At 40.1% G+C, this 16,663-nt stretch overlaps 1 protein-coding gene across 7 annotated transcripts in view; it reads left to right on the top strand.

The window, feature by feature from the left end:
- Nucleotides 1-16,663, top strand: part of SLC9A7 (solute carrier family 9 member A7) — a 250,945-nt gene that overhangs the window by 182,083 nt on the left and 52,199 nt on the right. For 4 of the 7 annotated variants that reach the window (XR_008913912.1, XR_008913911.1, XM_056807132.1 and 1 more), the window contains exon 13: nucleotides 8,226-8,285. The exons of 2 other annotated variants lie outside the window; for them this stretch is intronic. Coding sequence is in view for 3 of the 5 variants with exons in the window: in XM_056807132.1 (XP_056663110.1) it covers nucleotides 8,226-8,285 (60 nt within the window). In the remaining 2 variants the exon portion in view is untranslated. The remainder of the gene's footprint in view (nucleotides 1-8,225; nucleotides 8,286-16,663) is intronic. One more of the 7 variants, XM_056807133.1, reaches the window with a different exon arrangement.

Below are 16,663 nucleotides of genomic sequence, written 5' to 3'. Positions count from 1 at the left end.
TACTTGAATTTGAGCCTGAAATAATTTTGTGGTCTCCTCTGTCTTTTTTTTTTTTTTGTGGTGGGAGAGAAGAGATAAAGTTGCAAGGCAGGACCGATTTTACTCAGAGTTCCCTCCTACTAATAATGATAGCTCAGTAAACACTTTTCCCACAACAGCTTTATACAAGTATTTGTACAAGTATTATTTCCATTGGATAGACAAGGAAACCTGGAGTCAGAGAAATGAAGTGACAATCCCAGAGTCGCATATTTAATAAGAGATGGATTCTGGATTCAAATCCAAATTTCCTCATTATAATTCTAGCACAAAACATCAGAAGAATAACTGTTTTCAGGGATTCTCTTCAAATTCAGTGCCCATGGAATGATTCTATTCTGTCACTTACTGCCACAGAGAGTAAAGGATGCTACAGCAGGACATTATGGTTTCTTTTTTTTTTTTAAACCCTTACCTTCCATCTTGGAGTCAATGCTGTGTATTGGCTCCAAGGCAGAAGAGTGGTAAGGGCTAGGCATTGGGGGTCAAGTGACTTGCCCATGGTCACACAGCTAGGAAGTATCTGAGGCCAGATTTGAACCTAGGACCTCCCGTCTCTAGGCCTAACTCTCAATCCACTGAGCCACCCAGCTGCCCCCGACTTTATGGTTTCTTGACAGTTTTCAACTTCTGTCAAAAGAGCTACAGGAACAGTTAAGTGTCTCTGTGTATTGAAAACGGAACTTAGAAAGGGGGACCTGGGTTCAAATCTAGCCTCAGATGCGTCCTGACTGTGTGACCCTGGGAAAATCACTTAACCCCCATTGCCTATCCCTTACCACTCTTCTGCCTTGGAACCAATACACAGTATTGATTCTAAGATGGAAGATGAGGGTTAAAAAAAAAAAGAATAGGCTATTGGAACCCCACATATCACATAGAATTTGAGAATATAGTCCTATTTAAGTTTAATTTGTTGTTTGGTAAAAAAAAGAAAAAGTCCAGAACTCTCCAATTTGGAATTCTGAGGTAGACTAGCAAATCTAAGTAACAGAAATGGAAATCATTGTTAAAATTGAAGAGCAGGGGCATCCAGCACATATAGAGGCAACTAGATAGCACAGTGAATAGAGTGTCAGGCTTGGAGTCTGGAGGACCTAAGTTCAAATCTGACCTCAGACACTTCCTAACTGTGTGACCCTGGGCAAGTCATTTAAACCTGTTTGCCTAGTCCATGCTTTTCTAATTTAGAGTCATTACTAAAACAGAAAGTAAGAATTTTTAAAAATTGAATACTAGAGGGAAACTAATTATAGAATGAAGACCTGACTCTTCATGTGATTCAAGTTGATGTAGCATACATGATGAATTTTTTTAAATCTCCACCTTCTGTTTTAGAATCATTACTTTTAATGATTTTTATTTTAATTCTATTTTAGGGTCATTTAGGCAGAAGGACCTGTCAGGACTAGGCTTTGGGAGTTAAATGACTTTTCCAGGATCACACAGCTAGAAAATGTCTGGGGTCAAATTTGAACCCAGGACCTCTGGTCTCTAAGCCTGACAGTCTATCCACTGTGCTACCTAACTGTCCCCATGCATGTTGTATTTTTATAACTTTCTTTCACGCTATATAGTTCTCTGAGCTCATTTAATTAAATGTGTGAATGAAAAAGAAAGATTAAAATGGATCTTGAAGTTGTGTTATATACTGGATGAGGATCCACACCTGGATTCCAATCCTTCCATCCATACTTACCAGCTCTGTGACCACAGAAAAATCACTTATCCTCTCTCAGAACCTGCTTCTTGGGTCAAGCCTGGAGTCAGGAGGTCTGGATCCAAATTTGGCCTCAGATACTTACTGGCTCGTGACCCTGGTCAAGTCCCTTAACCCTGATTGCCTAACCCTTGTTGTTCTCCTGTCTTAGATAATAAGATGGGAAGGGTTTAAAAAAATCATCTATTTCTTCATTTGTAATACCTATTTCATGAGACAAGATAGCACAATGGATGGAGATTCTAACTGGGAGTCAGAAAGATGGGTTCAAGTCATGAAGCTCCTGTCACATACTGGCTGTGTGACCCTCGACAACTCACCTCATTTCTCAATGCCCCCAGGGATTTCCCTAAGTCTTAGGTTGTGGAAGTTACCTACTTAGATTAGTAGTGGTTATTTCCCCACTAAGAGTTCCCTTTCTCAGTGAAATCACAAATCTGGTCTGAGAAAAGTACCTGTCTCATGGGATTGTGGTGAGGCTCAAAAGAGAGTGGGTAGAAACTGTTTTGCACATAATTCTCTACTAGCAGCAATGCAACGATACCATACAATTCTGAGGGACTTATGAGAAAGAATGTATCCACATCCAGAGAAAGAACTGTGGGAGTAGAAACACAGAAGAAAAACAAATGCTCAATCACAAGGGTCTATGGGGATATGATTGGGGATGTAGTCTCTAAGCAATCACCCTAGTGCAGTTATCAATAATATGGAAATAGTTCTTGATCAAGGGCACATGTAAAACCCAGTGGAATTGCATGTCAGCTATAGGAGCAGGGTGGGGAGAGAGGAGGGAAAGAACATGAATCATGTAACCATGGAAAAAATTTTTCTTTATTAAATTAATTAATTTTTTAAAAAAGAGAATGTTTTACAAACTTTCAAGAGTTATGTAAATGTCAGTTTTTGCCAGTTATTCTTCTGTTGCCTTTGTAGGGTATTAGTCAACAGACATTTATTTTGCCCTTACTGTGTACCAAGAACTGTGCTGAGCACAGGGGAAACCGAGGAAAAACAAGATAGCTAAACAAGACAAAAGGGCCAAGTTCTAATGAAAGTATCCAGGTACAATAGAGTCTGTGTATCCATAGGGATATGTACCAAGATCTATCATAGATGGCCAAAACCATGGATATGAATGCTGACCCCATATATAGGTGCACTCTTGGCTCTTGCTTCTCGGTTCCATGATCCTCCCCCACACCCTAAAAAAAAAAAAGCTAGAAAAGGTGAAAATGAATAAAAAGGAAACTAGGAGAAACCATGGTGGGATCTCCAGAGCTTTGTGGGCTGACCTCTGATCTTTCAAGCTTGACCACATTTGCTGTATATGGGAGATTTGTCCAGAGCAGTTGAAAGTAACCTTTTAGGAGAAGGCCTTTGCAGCTTAGGAAAGGGAGGAAAGACCTCCTGCAGAAGAGAGATGTGAGCTGAATCTGGATGAAAGTAAGGGATGGAGATGATAGGGGCAGAACATTCCAAACATGAAGGATAGCCGTTTTAAAGGGATGGAGACAGGAGATAGAGAGTTGTTTTGAGAAACTAGGAATAGGTCAGGATAGGGAGCTCATAGAGTGTATAGAAGGCAGTAAGGGGTAGGAAGACTGGAAAGATAGGAAGGAACCAAGTTATAGAGAGCTTTAAGTAACAGACTTTTGGGTTTAGTTTTGTTGTTTAAACATCTGTTTAGGAATTTTATTGGGTCATTTTGACACAATCATCACGGCAGCTTTTAGCATTTTTTCTTTAAATACTTTCATTTCCCTCTTAAAATCAATACTGTGTATTAGTTCCAAGGCAGAAGAGGAGTAGGGATTAGGCAATGGATGTTAAGTGACTTGCCAAGAATCACACAATTGGGAAGAAGCAGAAGCTACATTTGAACCTAGGATCTCCCATCTCTAGGCTTGGCTTGTAGTATATTTTTCTTCATCTTTCATATTTATTTGACAGCAAATAAACCAATACAAGGTATCATTCAGATTCAAAATTCTAGAATCATTGCAGAGGATAATAGATAATGAATTTTTTTTTGCTGTCATCAATTCATTTTTGTCATTTCCTAGTGTCATTCTTCATACTACAAACTTTGGATCTCTGTAATGACATATTCCAAACCCAGACCCCTATTCCCAAAGCAGCTGCTCTTAGGCAAGAAAGGGTCCAACAGATATAATTTCTTTTTTTATTAGTTAATTTATTGTATTTTATTTTTTTAAATTAAATTGATTTTTTATGTAGAATATTTTTCCATGGTTATATGATTCATGTTCTTTTCCTCCCCTCTTCCCTCCCCCTCACAGAGATGATGAGCAATTCCATTGGTTTATACTTGTATCATTGTTAAAAACCCATTTCCATACTGTTAATATTTGCAATAGAGTGATCTTTTTAAAGCCAAAACCCCCAATCATATACTCAACAGATGGAATTTCTAAGACACAGTTGGACTCTGACTTAACTCACACTGATGAAAAGTCAGTACTGGAACAAGGTTTATGAGATACAAGAGGAAAGCTTTGTGTTTGATCCTGGATATGACAGGGAGCCAATGGAGCCCAAAGAACAGAAAGACGGAATGTTTACAACTGGTTATTGTTCAGTCATTTCAGTCCTGTCCAACTCTTCATGATCCCATTTAGAGTTTTCTTGGCAAAGAAACTGGAGTTACTTGCCATTTCCTTCTCCAGTTCATTTTACAGATGAGGAAACTGAAGCAAACAGGTTTAAGTAGTTTGTCCTGAGTCACACAGCTAGTAATGTCTGAGGCTTGATTTGAATTCAGAAAGAGGGGTCTTCCTGACTCCAGCCCCTGCTCTATCTACTGTGCCATTTAGCTACAGGGCAGGAATGATAGATCTGAAAATCATCTCCATAGAAGGATCACTGAATGTATGGGGAGGTGATGAAATCACCAAATGAAATAGTATAGAGGAGAAAAGAGAAGAGACCCAAAGCAAGCTACAAATGGAGAATATCAAATCTCCCACTCAAAATTTTATAGCACTTATTAAGACTTTTATTTTGACAATGAAAAAATAATACAGAAGGTCAGGACCTCAATCTGTGATTTTATTGATGTTGGGCACTACTAATGAAGACAACATGGAGTCCATGGGTACTCTCTTACTGTTATATAACTTGGTCTTAGAAAGTTACCTGGAGCATTTGAGAAGTTAAGAAATTTTTTTTTTTTTTAGAGTGACACAGCCCATGTCAGTGGCATAATCCAAAACCAAGTCTTTCTGACTCAGAGGCCGGCTCTTTATGTGCCCCACTGCCCCCTTGATTCTTTACTGACACTGAGTATTTTTAGGGTGTTATTACTTCTCATGATGTCAAGATAGCATCATCCTCCCAACTTTTCCTTAATAATATATATGGCTGCTTACAGACTCAAATCTTTCTTGGTTTCTAGGCTCTCAAACATGTAATTTGAATGGAAATGATTGTTTGGGCTTTGAATGAGATTGAAATTTTCTCTACTTAGTAGTGCTCCAGAGTCTTAAAGGTTGAAATGGAGATTTGTTTCTGTCTGACATGGTTCCTTCCAATTCATTCCACAAGATAGACTGGTAGTTGTCTACCATCTTTATTTATCTTCACTTCTGTTAAAAGCTTATAGTGACAGTTTTTCCAGATAATAGTTTCTTCCAAATGAAATGGCCTGTTGGAGAGAGTTCTCCCACATCTTTGTTTCTTTATCAGTTAAGGCTGTCTGACAAGCTCTCTTCCTGTCATTCAAAAAAATACCTATCCAGTCCATAAGAAGTTAATTGTGAATTGGGGAGTGGGAGCCATACAAAACCCATCTCTTTAATAGTGAGGTGTTACCCTCATCATAATATCTGAACAGAAACTATAACTAACTCTTGATTGTTCAAGATAACTCAGGAAAACTGTGCTAGAGAGTTAATGAGCAATAAATGCTTGTAAACAATTCAGTGCCTTTATTAAAATACATGCATAAACATTTAGCTAGTCTATTTTTATTTTGAAGGAAATCTCCATTTATTAAAAAATTTCCTTCAAAAGCTAGTCCCTAAAGGATAGTTACAAAAATGAACTCAATAAAATCATAGCCAGCTATGTAAAAAGGATGATTCTCATTGCTCATTTGACTGGCAAGTTAGCAAATGTTTTCTCTCTCTGTCTCTGTCTCTGTCTCTCTTTCTGTCTGTCTCTGACTCTGTCTCTCTCCATCTCTATCTCCCTCTCCCTCTCCCCCCCCATAAAGCAGCCAACTGAAAACCTGCATAATCTAGCACCTCCTGAAAAATCAAGTTAGCTGTTTTATCCTGCTGTTTATTTAATAGGTCATTGTTTTTTTTACATTCTCCCTCTCCTTCTCTCTTCTTTCTTTCTCTCTTTCCTTTCTTTCTCTCTTCCTTTCTCTTCTCTCTGTTCCCTATCCCCTTCTCCCTTTATTTATTTGTTTGTTTGTTTGTTTGTTTTGAGCCCTTACCTTAGGGTAAGGGCTAAGCAATGGAGGCTAAGTGACTTACTCAAGGTCACACAGGTGGGAAGTGTCTGAGGTCAGATTTGAACCTACGACCTCCCATCTCTAGGCCTGGCTCTCAATCCACTGAGCTACCCAGCTGCCCCCCTCTCTTTATTTTTAATGATTTGTTTTCCTGTTTCACTAATATTCCTAGGTATCTCCCTCCTCTCCCCTCCATCATTTGACCCCATAAAACCATATATATATATAACTGTATCTTCTTTGTTTATCAGTTCTTTCTCTGAAAGTGGACATACCCAAGTCATTCTTCAAAGAATATTTCTGTTGCTGTATGTAATGTTCTCTTGGATCTACTCATTTAGCTCATCATAGCTTCATGTAGGTCTTTCCCTGGTTTTTCCCCTTCTACTCTCTCTTCCTCTTCCTTCTTTCCTCTCCTTTTACTCCTCTTGTATTCTTTTTTCTTCCCCTCCCTCTTTGCTTCCTCTCTACTTTGTCAAAAGAACCAGTTTTATGATTCTCTGTAAATATTACTTAAGATCTGTTGATATGGATACAGAAAAGGGACAGACTTTAATGATATAATTATCGAGACACCCAGATCTAAATCTTATGTGACATAAGGGTTTTTTGACTGATAAGAAAGTGAGAGAATAAAGGAGTCTTAATGAGAATGATAAACTGTGTAAATAATCTAGGCAGGTGGAGCCAAAAAGCTTATACAATAAGTAGCATTTGTGAAGATTCTTTTTTATGTAAAGTTTAAAGAAGCCACCAGTTAATGGTGCTCAGGAGCAATAAGCCTTGCATTAGAGGAGCCAGGGTATTTTTCTTGATTATATATTCAGATTTTAGGAAGTGGCAGTAATCAGAACAGACTAGTTTTGTTGACTCAGAATTAGTTTGGCTTCCTCAGAAGCATTATGGCAGTTCTCTTCCATCTTGCCTAAAGGATACATGAGATGGCAATAGTGACTACTGGTTGGCACTATAATGAAGCTCTTGAGCATTCACTTTTCGCAGCCCAGTGAGGAGTGATGGCAAGGTGGCAAGAGCCACAATTAGATTTGAGTTCAACTCCCTTACTTGCTATGTAGCCTTTGCAAGTCACTTAAATTCACTGTCTCTGTTTTCTTCTCTGCAAAATTGGGATATTAATGTTAGCATGACCCATCTGAGAGGTTTGTTTGTAAATAAGCTAATGTAAACTCTCAAGTACTATTATGACATTGTTATTAGTCCAGCCATTTGCTCATATGTCTCAAGGAAGGCCAAAAGAGACCAAGTCACTATATTCAGGTCCACATACTGAGTGGAGAAAAGAATTGAAATAAAATGTGCCAACTAGCAGTCAAATATTTGGACCTGTGAAATTCAGTTATCTTCTTCAGAACTAGCAGGTTTTGTCTTCATAAACATTACCAATAATAAACCTTTCAGTAAACATTGTACTATTTCCTTTAAATAGCAAAACCATTTCAACTTTGTTTCCAATAAAAGCATGTGCTATACAATTAACTTTTAACATTGTTTTTTTATTTGTTGATTTTTAAAAAACCCTTACCTTACATCCTAAAAATTAATACTGTGTATTGGTTCCAAGGCAGAAGAGAAGTAAGGGCTAGACAAAGTGGGTGAAATGACTTGTCCAGGGTCACACAGCTAGGACATTTCTGAGTTCAGATTAGAACTCAGGACCTCCCATCTCCAGGCCTGGCCCTCAGTTTGCTGAGCCACCCACTTCTTTAATTTACCTTCATCTGGCAGTGATTCCCTAACACTGTTATATAGCCTTAAAATTTCTAGGTGTCTTGACCTTCTGCTCAATGCTTCATAATATGAATAATCTCCCCTCCTGATTCATCTGTTTGTGTAAAATTTTTATGTAAGTTTTCTTAAACTAGAGCCTACCTGCATTCCCATTAGTGTAGGTATTTTGCCAAGTAACCCCCTTGAATGAGTCTGTTCCTATCACGCTCACATTCCCTTCTTGTACCGTCCCAGAGTCGGTGTCCAGGATTCATCGGAAGAGGATCTCAATGAAACCCACTGGAGGTATTTCAGGTGACGTGAGGAGTTTTCTGCATCCTAACGTTTGACTTGGTGCTTGGCTTTTCCAGTCTTTCTAATGCAAGGTCTCTTCTTTCACAAAGCCCCTCTCTTTCTCTCTCCCTGTCTCTCTCCCTCATTCACTACTCGAGTAAAAGCATAAAGGGTTACGTTCATCCTAATCCATAAATTGAGCTGAATTAAATATCATTCCCAACATTCTCTCTTTCCCTCCACTTGAGAGTTACCTCCTTGTCATACTGGAGTCTGCATGAGCTGGTGTTCCCTTGTGAAATGGAATTCTGCCTTGAGTTCAGACCACCCTCAGAAATAGAATTGTTTTTTGAAAAACAATCTTCTAACAACCAGGCAGAGGAATTGTTCTTATCTCAGCAGAGAACTGAGCTTTCCCATTTCAGTGGGAATTGGCTGATGCAGAAATGGATTGAAACTTGACTACGCACAGGCTTTATGTTATGGTTTACATTTGATTGTTTTCTTGGCGCTTTTCTTCCTGCATTGGTGATTCCCAGGATTAAATACAAAAACCCAAAGCCTCTGGTCCTTACCTCCAAACAAGCCAAAATCAGCTAACTAAAATTAATACTCTCAGAGGCCTCTCATGTCATTAAAGTTCATCAATTACTATCTGAAGTGTAATTGAATTATCAGAGCCATAGTCTTTGGAATAATAGCTTTCGTGTTTTCTCTCTTCTTCCTTTTTAATATGCACGTTTTTTTGCTGCTCTGGGTTTCCTTGCTTCTAGAAGTCACTTGGCAAAATGGGGCTAGTGTTTATTTTTGGCATTCCTAAACTACCTCTTCCTTTGGGCAGCAGGAGTGTGGGTGTTACCTGTCCGTCATGAACATGGCTCTCTCACTGAAATGAGGTTTTGTGTTTCATCTCTAAGAAGTATACAGTGGTGACCACAGAGAGTTCATTTAGAAGCAGCAGGGTATTTATTTAAATTGCTTCTGCTATCAAATAGTTATTTTCATTCCTTTGCTTTTCTAACTTCAGAGATCAGTTGGGTTTGGGGAAAAATTTCAGTCCTTGAAATCTTCTCATCTTGGAAAAAAGTGGTCCTTCAATGAAATTATAAGCCTGGATCCTTACATTCAGAAAAATTTAGACCTGGGTACCTTTAGACATCATCAGGGCAAAGCCATCATCCATCTACCTACCCTCCATTCTTTGATAATGTAATCCTAATAGTAAGCTTAAGGAAATTAAACTTTGAGAACTTGGTGGTTGCAGACTTGTGTACTGGTCCATTTATAAAAGCTCCCACATTCATCCCCTACAAAATGAAGTCCCATGCAAACTTGGACTTTTCATAATTTCTAAAATGAACTGATGGGTTGAGGTCATCTTCTATGTTCCCGGGAATGAACAATAAAGTTTCAATGCAGCATTTTATATACCTGTCCTATAATATCCTTTTTGCAGATTCTCCACTGAGTTGGTAGGAAAACTGACTTTCAGGATTACATTAAAAGGAGTTTATAAATGTCCTGAGATATTTTGTTCAAGAATGGAATCATTTTTGCTTGATGGGTTCTTTTTTTCCAGTTGAAATCTGCTTAAGAAATTTTGACCTGTTTTAGTTTTTTCTTTTGGCATAAAGGCCCTTTCTACATTCATCTTCTCCCCTAATAAAGATTGGAGTGACCAGGAGTTTGTTTATTCTGGATATGGGGGGTGGGGGTGGAAAGAGTTTTTCCCTGGTGTTCTGATGAGATTAACTTTAGTATATCAGGGGATTTGCTGACTTTTTCAGGATAATAAAACTCAGAGTATAAAGTTTCAGGTTATTGTAAATTGCTAGCTGGGGAGAAATCATTATGGCAGACAGGAAGGCAACCAAGCAAATGTCTTCTGTGGGCAATTTATCTAAAGTTACAATACTAGGATGTCACAAAATGCACAATTAGAAAATATGCACATCCAAGATTATTATCGAATGGTATTTATTATTGCCCAGTATCAAAGCAGACACACCAAGGTAAGTATATTGGCAAATGACCTTTCCTCTTACTGTGCAAAATTATTTGATTCAGTCACAAGGGCTGAATTATATAGCCGTCTTGACCTCGCCATTCCTCCAAAATGTTTACATCAGTAAAATTGGGATAAGTAAATCTATTACTATGATTTTTTAGGAAAGGGGGAAAGGAAGGTTACACAGAGGAAGGAGGCACATATAAATGAAATTGAATTTATTAATAGGTAAGAGAAAGGTTTGGGGAATGGAATAAGGGGAAAAGGTTAGCATCTGACTCTTATCCCTCTACATTTACTTATCTAATTAAGCTTACTCTGACTATCTATCTAACTAAAGACTATCAAGGCTAAATCCCACAGCAAACCCCAAATCTTACATACAGAGTCAATGGTTGATCAGATTTCAGGAATCCCAGGTATGATGTTCTCAGAGGGTCACAGCAAAGTAGAGTTCTGCTCTCCAGTAACTGTCCACCAGAAGACTGGAGATTCCCTTTCACCACAGCCAGTAGATCCTCAAAGACCAGTTGTTTGATGGATGGATTTCCAGGATATCTCAGCTATACACCTTCCTACTTCACCTTTCAGCTCCAGAGTGGCAATTGGCAAAACTGTTTCTTGGATCTCTGATTCGACCAGCTCAGGCAAGATTCTACGTCTCAAGACCTGTCAATCATTCTCTCCCTTGCTACAAATCACAGAGGAACTCTTAAATTGGTGGAGGAGTATGTGTAAAAAAGAGGACAGTAAATCCCTACCATTTTTCTTTGTCCCAGTGCAGTAAGGATGAGGTTGTTAAATTATGGACTGAAGGGATGGATGAGAACTTTAGATCTCTGTTTGGGAACCAGTTCTTGAAACCTTTCCCCTCCCTCTCTGACTCCGTTGACTCCACGAGTTACTACCTTATACCAGGAGAATGGGGTTCCAAACATTTATCCTAGGTCCCCCTATTCTAGGGAAACCCAAGGCATCAGGGCTAGAGAACTACAAGAGGTTTGGGGCATCCCTCGTCTGAAGATGGGCAGAAAGCTTCAGTTGCTTCTAGAAGCCAGCCTGGGCCTAGCAGGCTGGTCAGAAAGTTCACCATGCATTCATTCAATAAATATTTTTTATCTATCTATTTGGTGCTAAGCAAGCACTGATGTTAGGCATAAGAGATGCAAAGAGAAGACCATAACAGACTCTGCCCTCAAGGATCTTAAATTTTAGGTAAATAAAATATTGTGTGCACACAGAGGCTCTATGGTAAAATGGAAAGCAAGCTGACCTAGAAGCCTGGAAGACCTGGGTTCAAGTTCTGCCTCTTACCCTACCTATATAACCACAAGCAAGTCATATGTAACCTGTCATTCCTTTAAGCTGTTCTCTAAGTTCTCAAATTGCTGAGAAGGTACTAGCATTGGTAGAATGGATTTCCTATGCCAGAAAGTTCCTTTACAGTGAATCAAAAGGTCCAGTTCCTATTTCTCTACACAGAAAATGAAATCTATAGAAAGGAATTGGGCACAGAGAAAGATGCTAGCAATTGAGAAGATAAGAATGGGCTTCCAAAAGGAGGTGGCAGTTGAACTTTGTAGATATTCTATGAGGCAGAGGTAAGGAGAGAGGGCTTTCTAAGCATGAGAGACAGCCTATGCAAAGAAACAGACCAGAAATGACATTCTGTGTGCTCGAACGGTTCGTCTAGAATGTGCAAAGGGGAATAATAAGCAATCCGTTTGGAAAACTAGGCTAGACAAGCTCTCAAGGGCTTTCAAAGCTGCCAGAAGAATTCCGATTGGATCCTAGGGGCAAGAAGGGGGGGGGGGGGGGAGACTAGTGCTTCATCAGCAACAGAGTGACATGGTCAGACACATGCTTTATTTAGGAATATCAATTTGGCAGCTGGGGATGGGGGTAAAAAAAACAAAGGCCCAAGTGCAAAAAATGGGTAGAGTTTTAGGAAGAGCCAGAATTAGTATAGACAACCATGGACTGTAATCATTTGCAAGGGGGTAGTTACAGTAATATTTTAATGAAGCTAGAGCCAACTAACTAGATTTCCTCCTTCTCTTTGATTCTGAACTCTTCCATAAGAAAAAAAAAATGTATATTAGGGATTATGCATCCTCCTGGAGCCATACAAATTCAGCCCAATCTCTACCCCCATGTTTGTGTTTTGGGGCAGTTGTGTTTCTGGTCATGGAGTCCTGAAAATTCCATTCCATATTCTGTTTCCTGAGATGGAAAGAGAGATGGAAGGCATTATGGAAACTTTCAACAGCAAAGATTGTTGGATTTAATGGAAATTTCTAAGAAACTGAGGTATATTCCTGGTTTCTAGTAGTCTAGTTTCTGTATTGACTAAGAAGTTTAGAAGGAAGGAAGGAAGAAAAGAAAGAAGGGGAGGGGTGGAGGGAGGAAAGGAGAGAAGAAAGAAGAGGAAGGGAGGATGAAAAGAAAGAAAGGGAGAAGGGAAGGAGAGAGGCAAGAACAATAGGAAGGGAGGCAGGATAGAAGGAAGGAAAGAAAGGAGGGAGAGAGGGATTGAAGGAAGGAAGAAAGAAAAGGAAAGGAGGAAAGGAGAGAAGGAGACTGGAAGAAGAGAGGGAGGAACAAAAGGAAGACAGGAAGGGAGACAGGATGGAAGGATGGAAAGAAGGCAAGGAGAAAGGATGGAAAGAAAAGGGGGGAGAAAGAGAGGAAGAGGGGAGAGGAGAGAGGAAAGAAGGAAAGAAATAAGGGAAATAAGCACTTACTAAAACACTGTGCTCTAAATACTTTGTAAATATTATCTCATTTGATCTTTACAACAATCTTGGGAGGCAGGTATTGCTATTATCCCTATTTTGCAGTTGAAGAAACTATGGCAGAAAGAGGTTGATGGCTTTCTCAAGTCACACAAAGGAAGTAAGTGTCTGAGGCTAGATTTGAACTTAGGTCTTCCTGACTGAGAGTTAGATTTGGATTCACATGAGATAGGGATTTGAATCCTTACTCTGCCTCCTTCCCCTTGAGCAAGGTCCTTAAACTCTCTGTGCCCAAGTTTCCTCAGCTGTAAAATGTAGAGAATAACATCTAAGGACCCTTCCAAGTCTGTAATCCTGTGAACCTTTGAATTATTTCTTTTCAGGATCTCTATAGAATTTGTAGGCAGGTACTTTGGTAGAGAGCCAGAGAGCATTCATCTGATTGGGAATTAGATCATTATGCATCTTGGAAATGACATTTAATAAACATATGTCAGAATATACCAATAACTTGTATTGACTGCAGCTGCTTCAAAGACAGGCTCAGTTGACTAGAGACAGCCCCCCATGTTCTCAATGTGAGTGCAGCAGACTTGTTGGCCTAATTTGGCACAGATTTATTGTGGGTGGGTTTGTCATTCTGTTAATATGATCCTTGTCCTGATCTAGTATTTGCATTCCAGACCCACAGAGGCTGGGGGATGAGATCTGCTTTTGTTCCTTCTCCCTAAATAAGTTCTACTGAAATTTCTAGAACTGAATGAAAAATAGTCAGACTTGACTCTTCTTAATATAATTCAGGGGTGGAGTAGAGGGAGAGATGGTGTTTGCGTGTTTTATTCCTTTTATTGACAGAGATTCATGAACAGGAAGTGGAATAAGTGGAAGGGGGGTAGTATTTGGCAGCTTATCCACTATTCGGTAATTTTTTTTTCTTTAGTGTTAGGCAGTATTTTTCCCTAGCCATAACCTTACCATCTCAACTGAGCTGAAAAAGGAAATTCATTTCATCTGTCTGCAATCACAGAAACCACTTGGAGAGGTTGAGAAGTTTGGGAGTTTCTTCTCCCTTCTCCTCCCCCCAGAATAAGCTGTGCAGAATAGAGAGATTGTTACTGGCAAATCCAAAGGGCTATGTTCTTGGCTGTGCTGCAGCCAACAGACATGCCCTTCAGATCACATAATCTTGTTGCTACTATTTCCACAATAGCCTCTCTGTGGTTAGACCAAGACTTGCTTGTTCACCTGGCATTCTGGTGGGCAATTTGAGTGATTCTCTAGTGTAACCAAGCTCTCTGATGCTGTGTCCGGGCACCTGGAGCCTAGGAGATAATCAACGTAAATTAATACAGCATTCAGGGGCTTGTAGACTTCCAATGAACGAGGACTGGCTCCGTAGCTGTGCATCTTATACCTCTGAGTGGAGGGCTTTCATCTCTCTAATCTTCATTAAGGGTTCAAAGTATAGTTTTCCTAGACATGAGAGCTATGGTGTGAGTGAATGTGTTGCCATCTCTGAGGTCACGTCTATACAGCAGGTGTTCTTAGATCCCAGTGTAAAACCATCGGCATTTGGCTGCCTCTTCTCTAGACAGCTCTGTGACCCCTAGATTGAATTGCTCATGCATTGAAAGAGCCACCCAAGCTCTCATCCCTCCCCCAAGGCTGTCTGTACACATTTGGATGGGGTTTAATCCCTGACTCTGGGCTGATGTCCAGATACACTGAGCCTTTTTGATAACAAGCTCTGATAGAAAACAACCTCCAAGTGCTGCACAAAAGTGTATCTGGTTTGAGGCACCTGTCTGATAGCCACAAAGGTCTCACCACTGTTAGGAAAGCTGATGCCTCAGTGGCTTTAATATACAACCACACCTGCTTCAGAAGGTAGGGAGGGAGCAGGTCAGCCCCTTTGCCTTCCATGTGCTCCTTTTCCAATTTCTTTGGTGCCAGAATGATTAAATTAATGCCACCTGGAACCTGGGACAAAAGAGGGAATTTGGGTCTGTGAATGTATATGGGTGAATTAATGAATGTTGCAATCGCCTTCCTCTGCCCCTAACTAACCTGAGTACAAAAGTGACTGCAATTGCATAGATGGCAGGAAATCATGAAAAAAACACCCCATACCTAAGAGCCTTTGGCACCCCTGTTAATTCAAGGTGCCCAGTCTTACCCCCGCCAACTTCCATCCCATCTTTTTCCACCACAGCAATGCATTCTCATTTGAAATTGGGCTTTCCTCATGTTCCCCACTCGTTTTCCTTCCTTATTTTTTATAAATGGAGAGTGGGGAAAAGAAACTTTGACAAGGCATCATCCTCCTTCCGTCCAATGTTCCTCTCTACCTGGGTACTGCTGCATGTTGTCATGTCAGATTTCTTTTCAAAATGAAGAAAGATAAAAAGCTTGGGTATGGAAGTGGTGAGTTGGTATTTAAATATCCTCACGGTGTCTCTAAACATTTGTACCAGGTACAGTGAAAAGAGTCTTTAACTTGGAATCAAAGGACTTGGGTTTGAATCTCAGCTCTGCCCTTCATCAGCTGTATGACCTTGACCAGGCTACTGGGTTCCTCATCCATAAAATGAGGGAGTTGAACTAGATGACCTTGGAGGTCCCTGCAAGCTTGAAATATATAAGCCTATGATCCTATGAGTATTGTCATAATAGTCCTCCTCCTATGATTAAGGAGGGTAGAGTTTATTGGTTTTGATGACATTGATTTTAATTTTTGAGTCATGTGCCATTGTCCTTCAGAATCCTTCATTCATTTTTTTAACCCTTAGTCAATCATTTTAGCAACAACTCTAGACAGAAGGGCAAACAGGATCAAGTGATTTATCCAGGGTCATACATCTAGGAAGTGACTGAAGTTAAATTTGAACCCAGGTCCTTCTGACCCCACACCTGGTTCTCTAACTCCTCAGCTGCCGAGATGTTCCCAGAATCCTTCATTCTTAACTCCATGATCCACCAGTTTGGACTACGCATTCTAGATAACTTAAGTTTAGTTCATCTTTCTACCCTACATGTTTTATGGATACCAGCATATTGGGGTCTCCAGGGGAGCTGAAACTTGATTCATCTTTCGCTGGTCCCAGCACCAGAATGTGGCTCTTCTGAACAAGAAGGGAAACTGATCAGAGAGTCAAGGAGTCAGCAGAAGGAAGGTCAGCCTTTGAACCAGGGGTGATGTGCTCAAATACTTATTCAGGACTTGCCTTTAGGGGAATAGAGATGCTGGCTTTACCAGTGTCACAGGAAGCCAGGCAAACACAGATTTGAGTATTTAAATGCCAGTGCCAGCTTAGCATAGAGAATCTTCCAGCAAAGAGGCCTCAACCTTCTAGGAAGGGAAATGGTATATATTCTCTTTCTCTCTCCCTCCAACCTCCCTCCCTTCCTGCCTCCCTTCTTCTCTCCCCCTCTCCCTCCCTCCTTCCCTCTCTCTCTCTCTCTCTCTCTCCCTCCTTTCCTCTCTCCCTCCTCTCCTCTCCCTCCCTTCCTGCCTCCCTCCATCTCTCTCCCTCCTTTCCTCTCTCCCTCTTTCTCTCCCTCTCCCTTCCCCCCCCCCATCTTTTTCCAAATGACTCTCGCATGCAAGTTTTCTTGTCCTTTTAACCAACTGCTCAGGCTGCTTTGGGAAAGTGATT

The sequence above is a fragment of the Monodelphis domestica genome, chromosome 8 (genome assembly GCF_027887165.1).
Source record: "Monodelphis domestica isolate mMonDom1 chromosome 8, mMonDom1.pri, whole genome shotgun sequence".
In the NCBI taxonomy this organism is placed as follows: Eukaryota; Metazoa; Chordata; class Mammalia; order Didelphimorphia; family Didelphidae; genus Monodelphis; species Monodelphis domestica.
The sequence above is the reverse complement of the archived record's forward strand: the minus strand, read 5'-3'. Positions and strand labels throughout refer to the sequence as shown.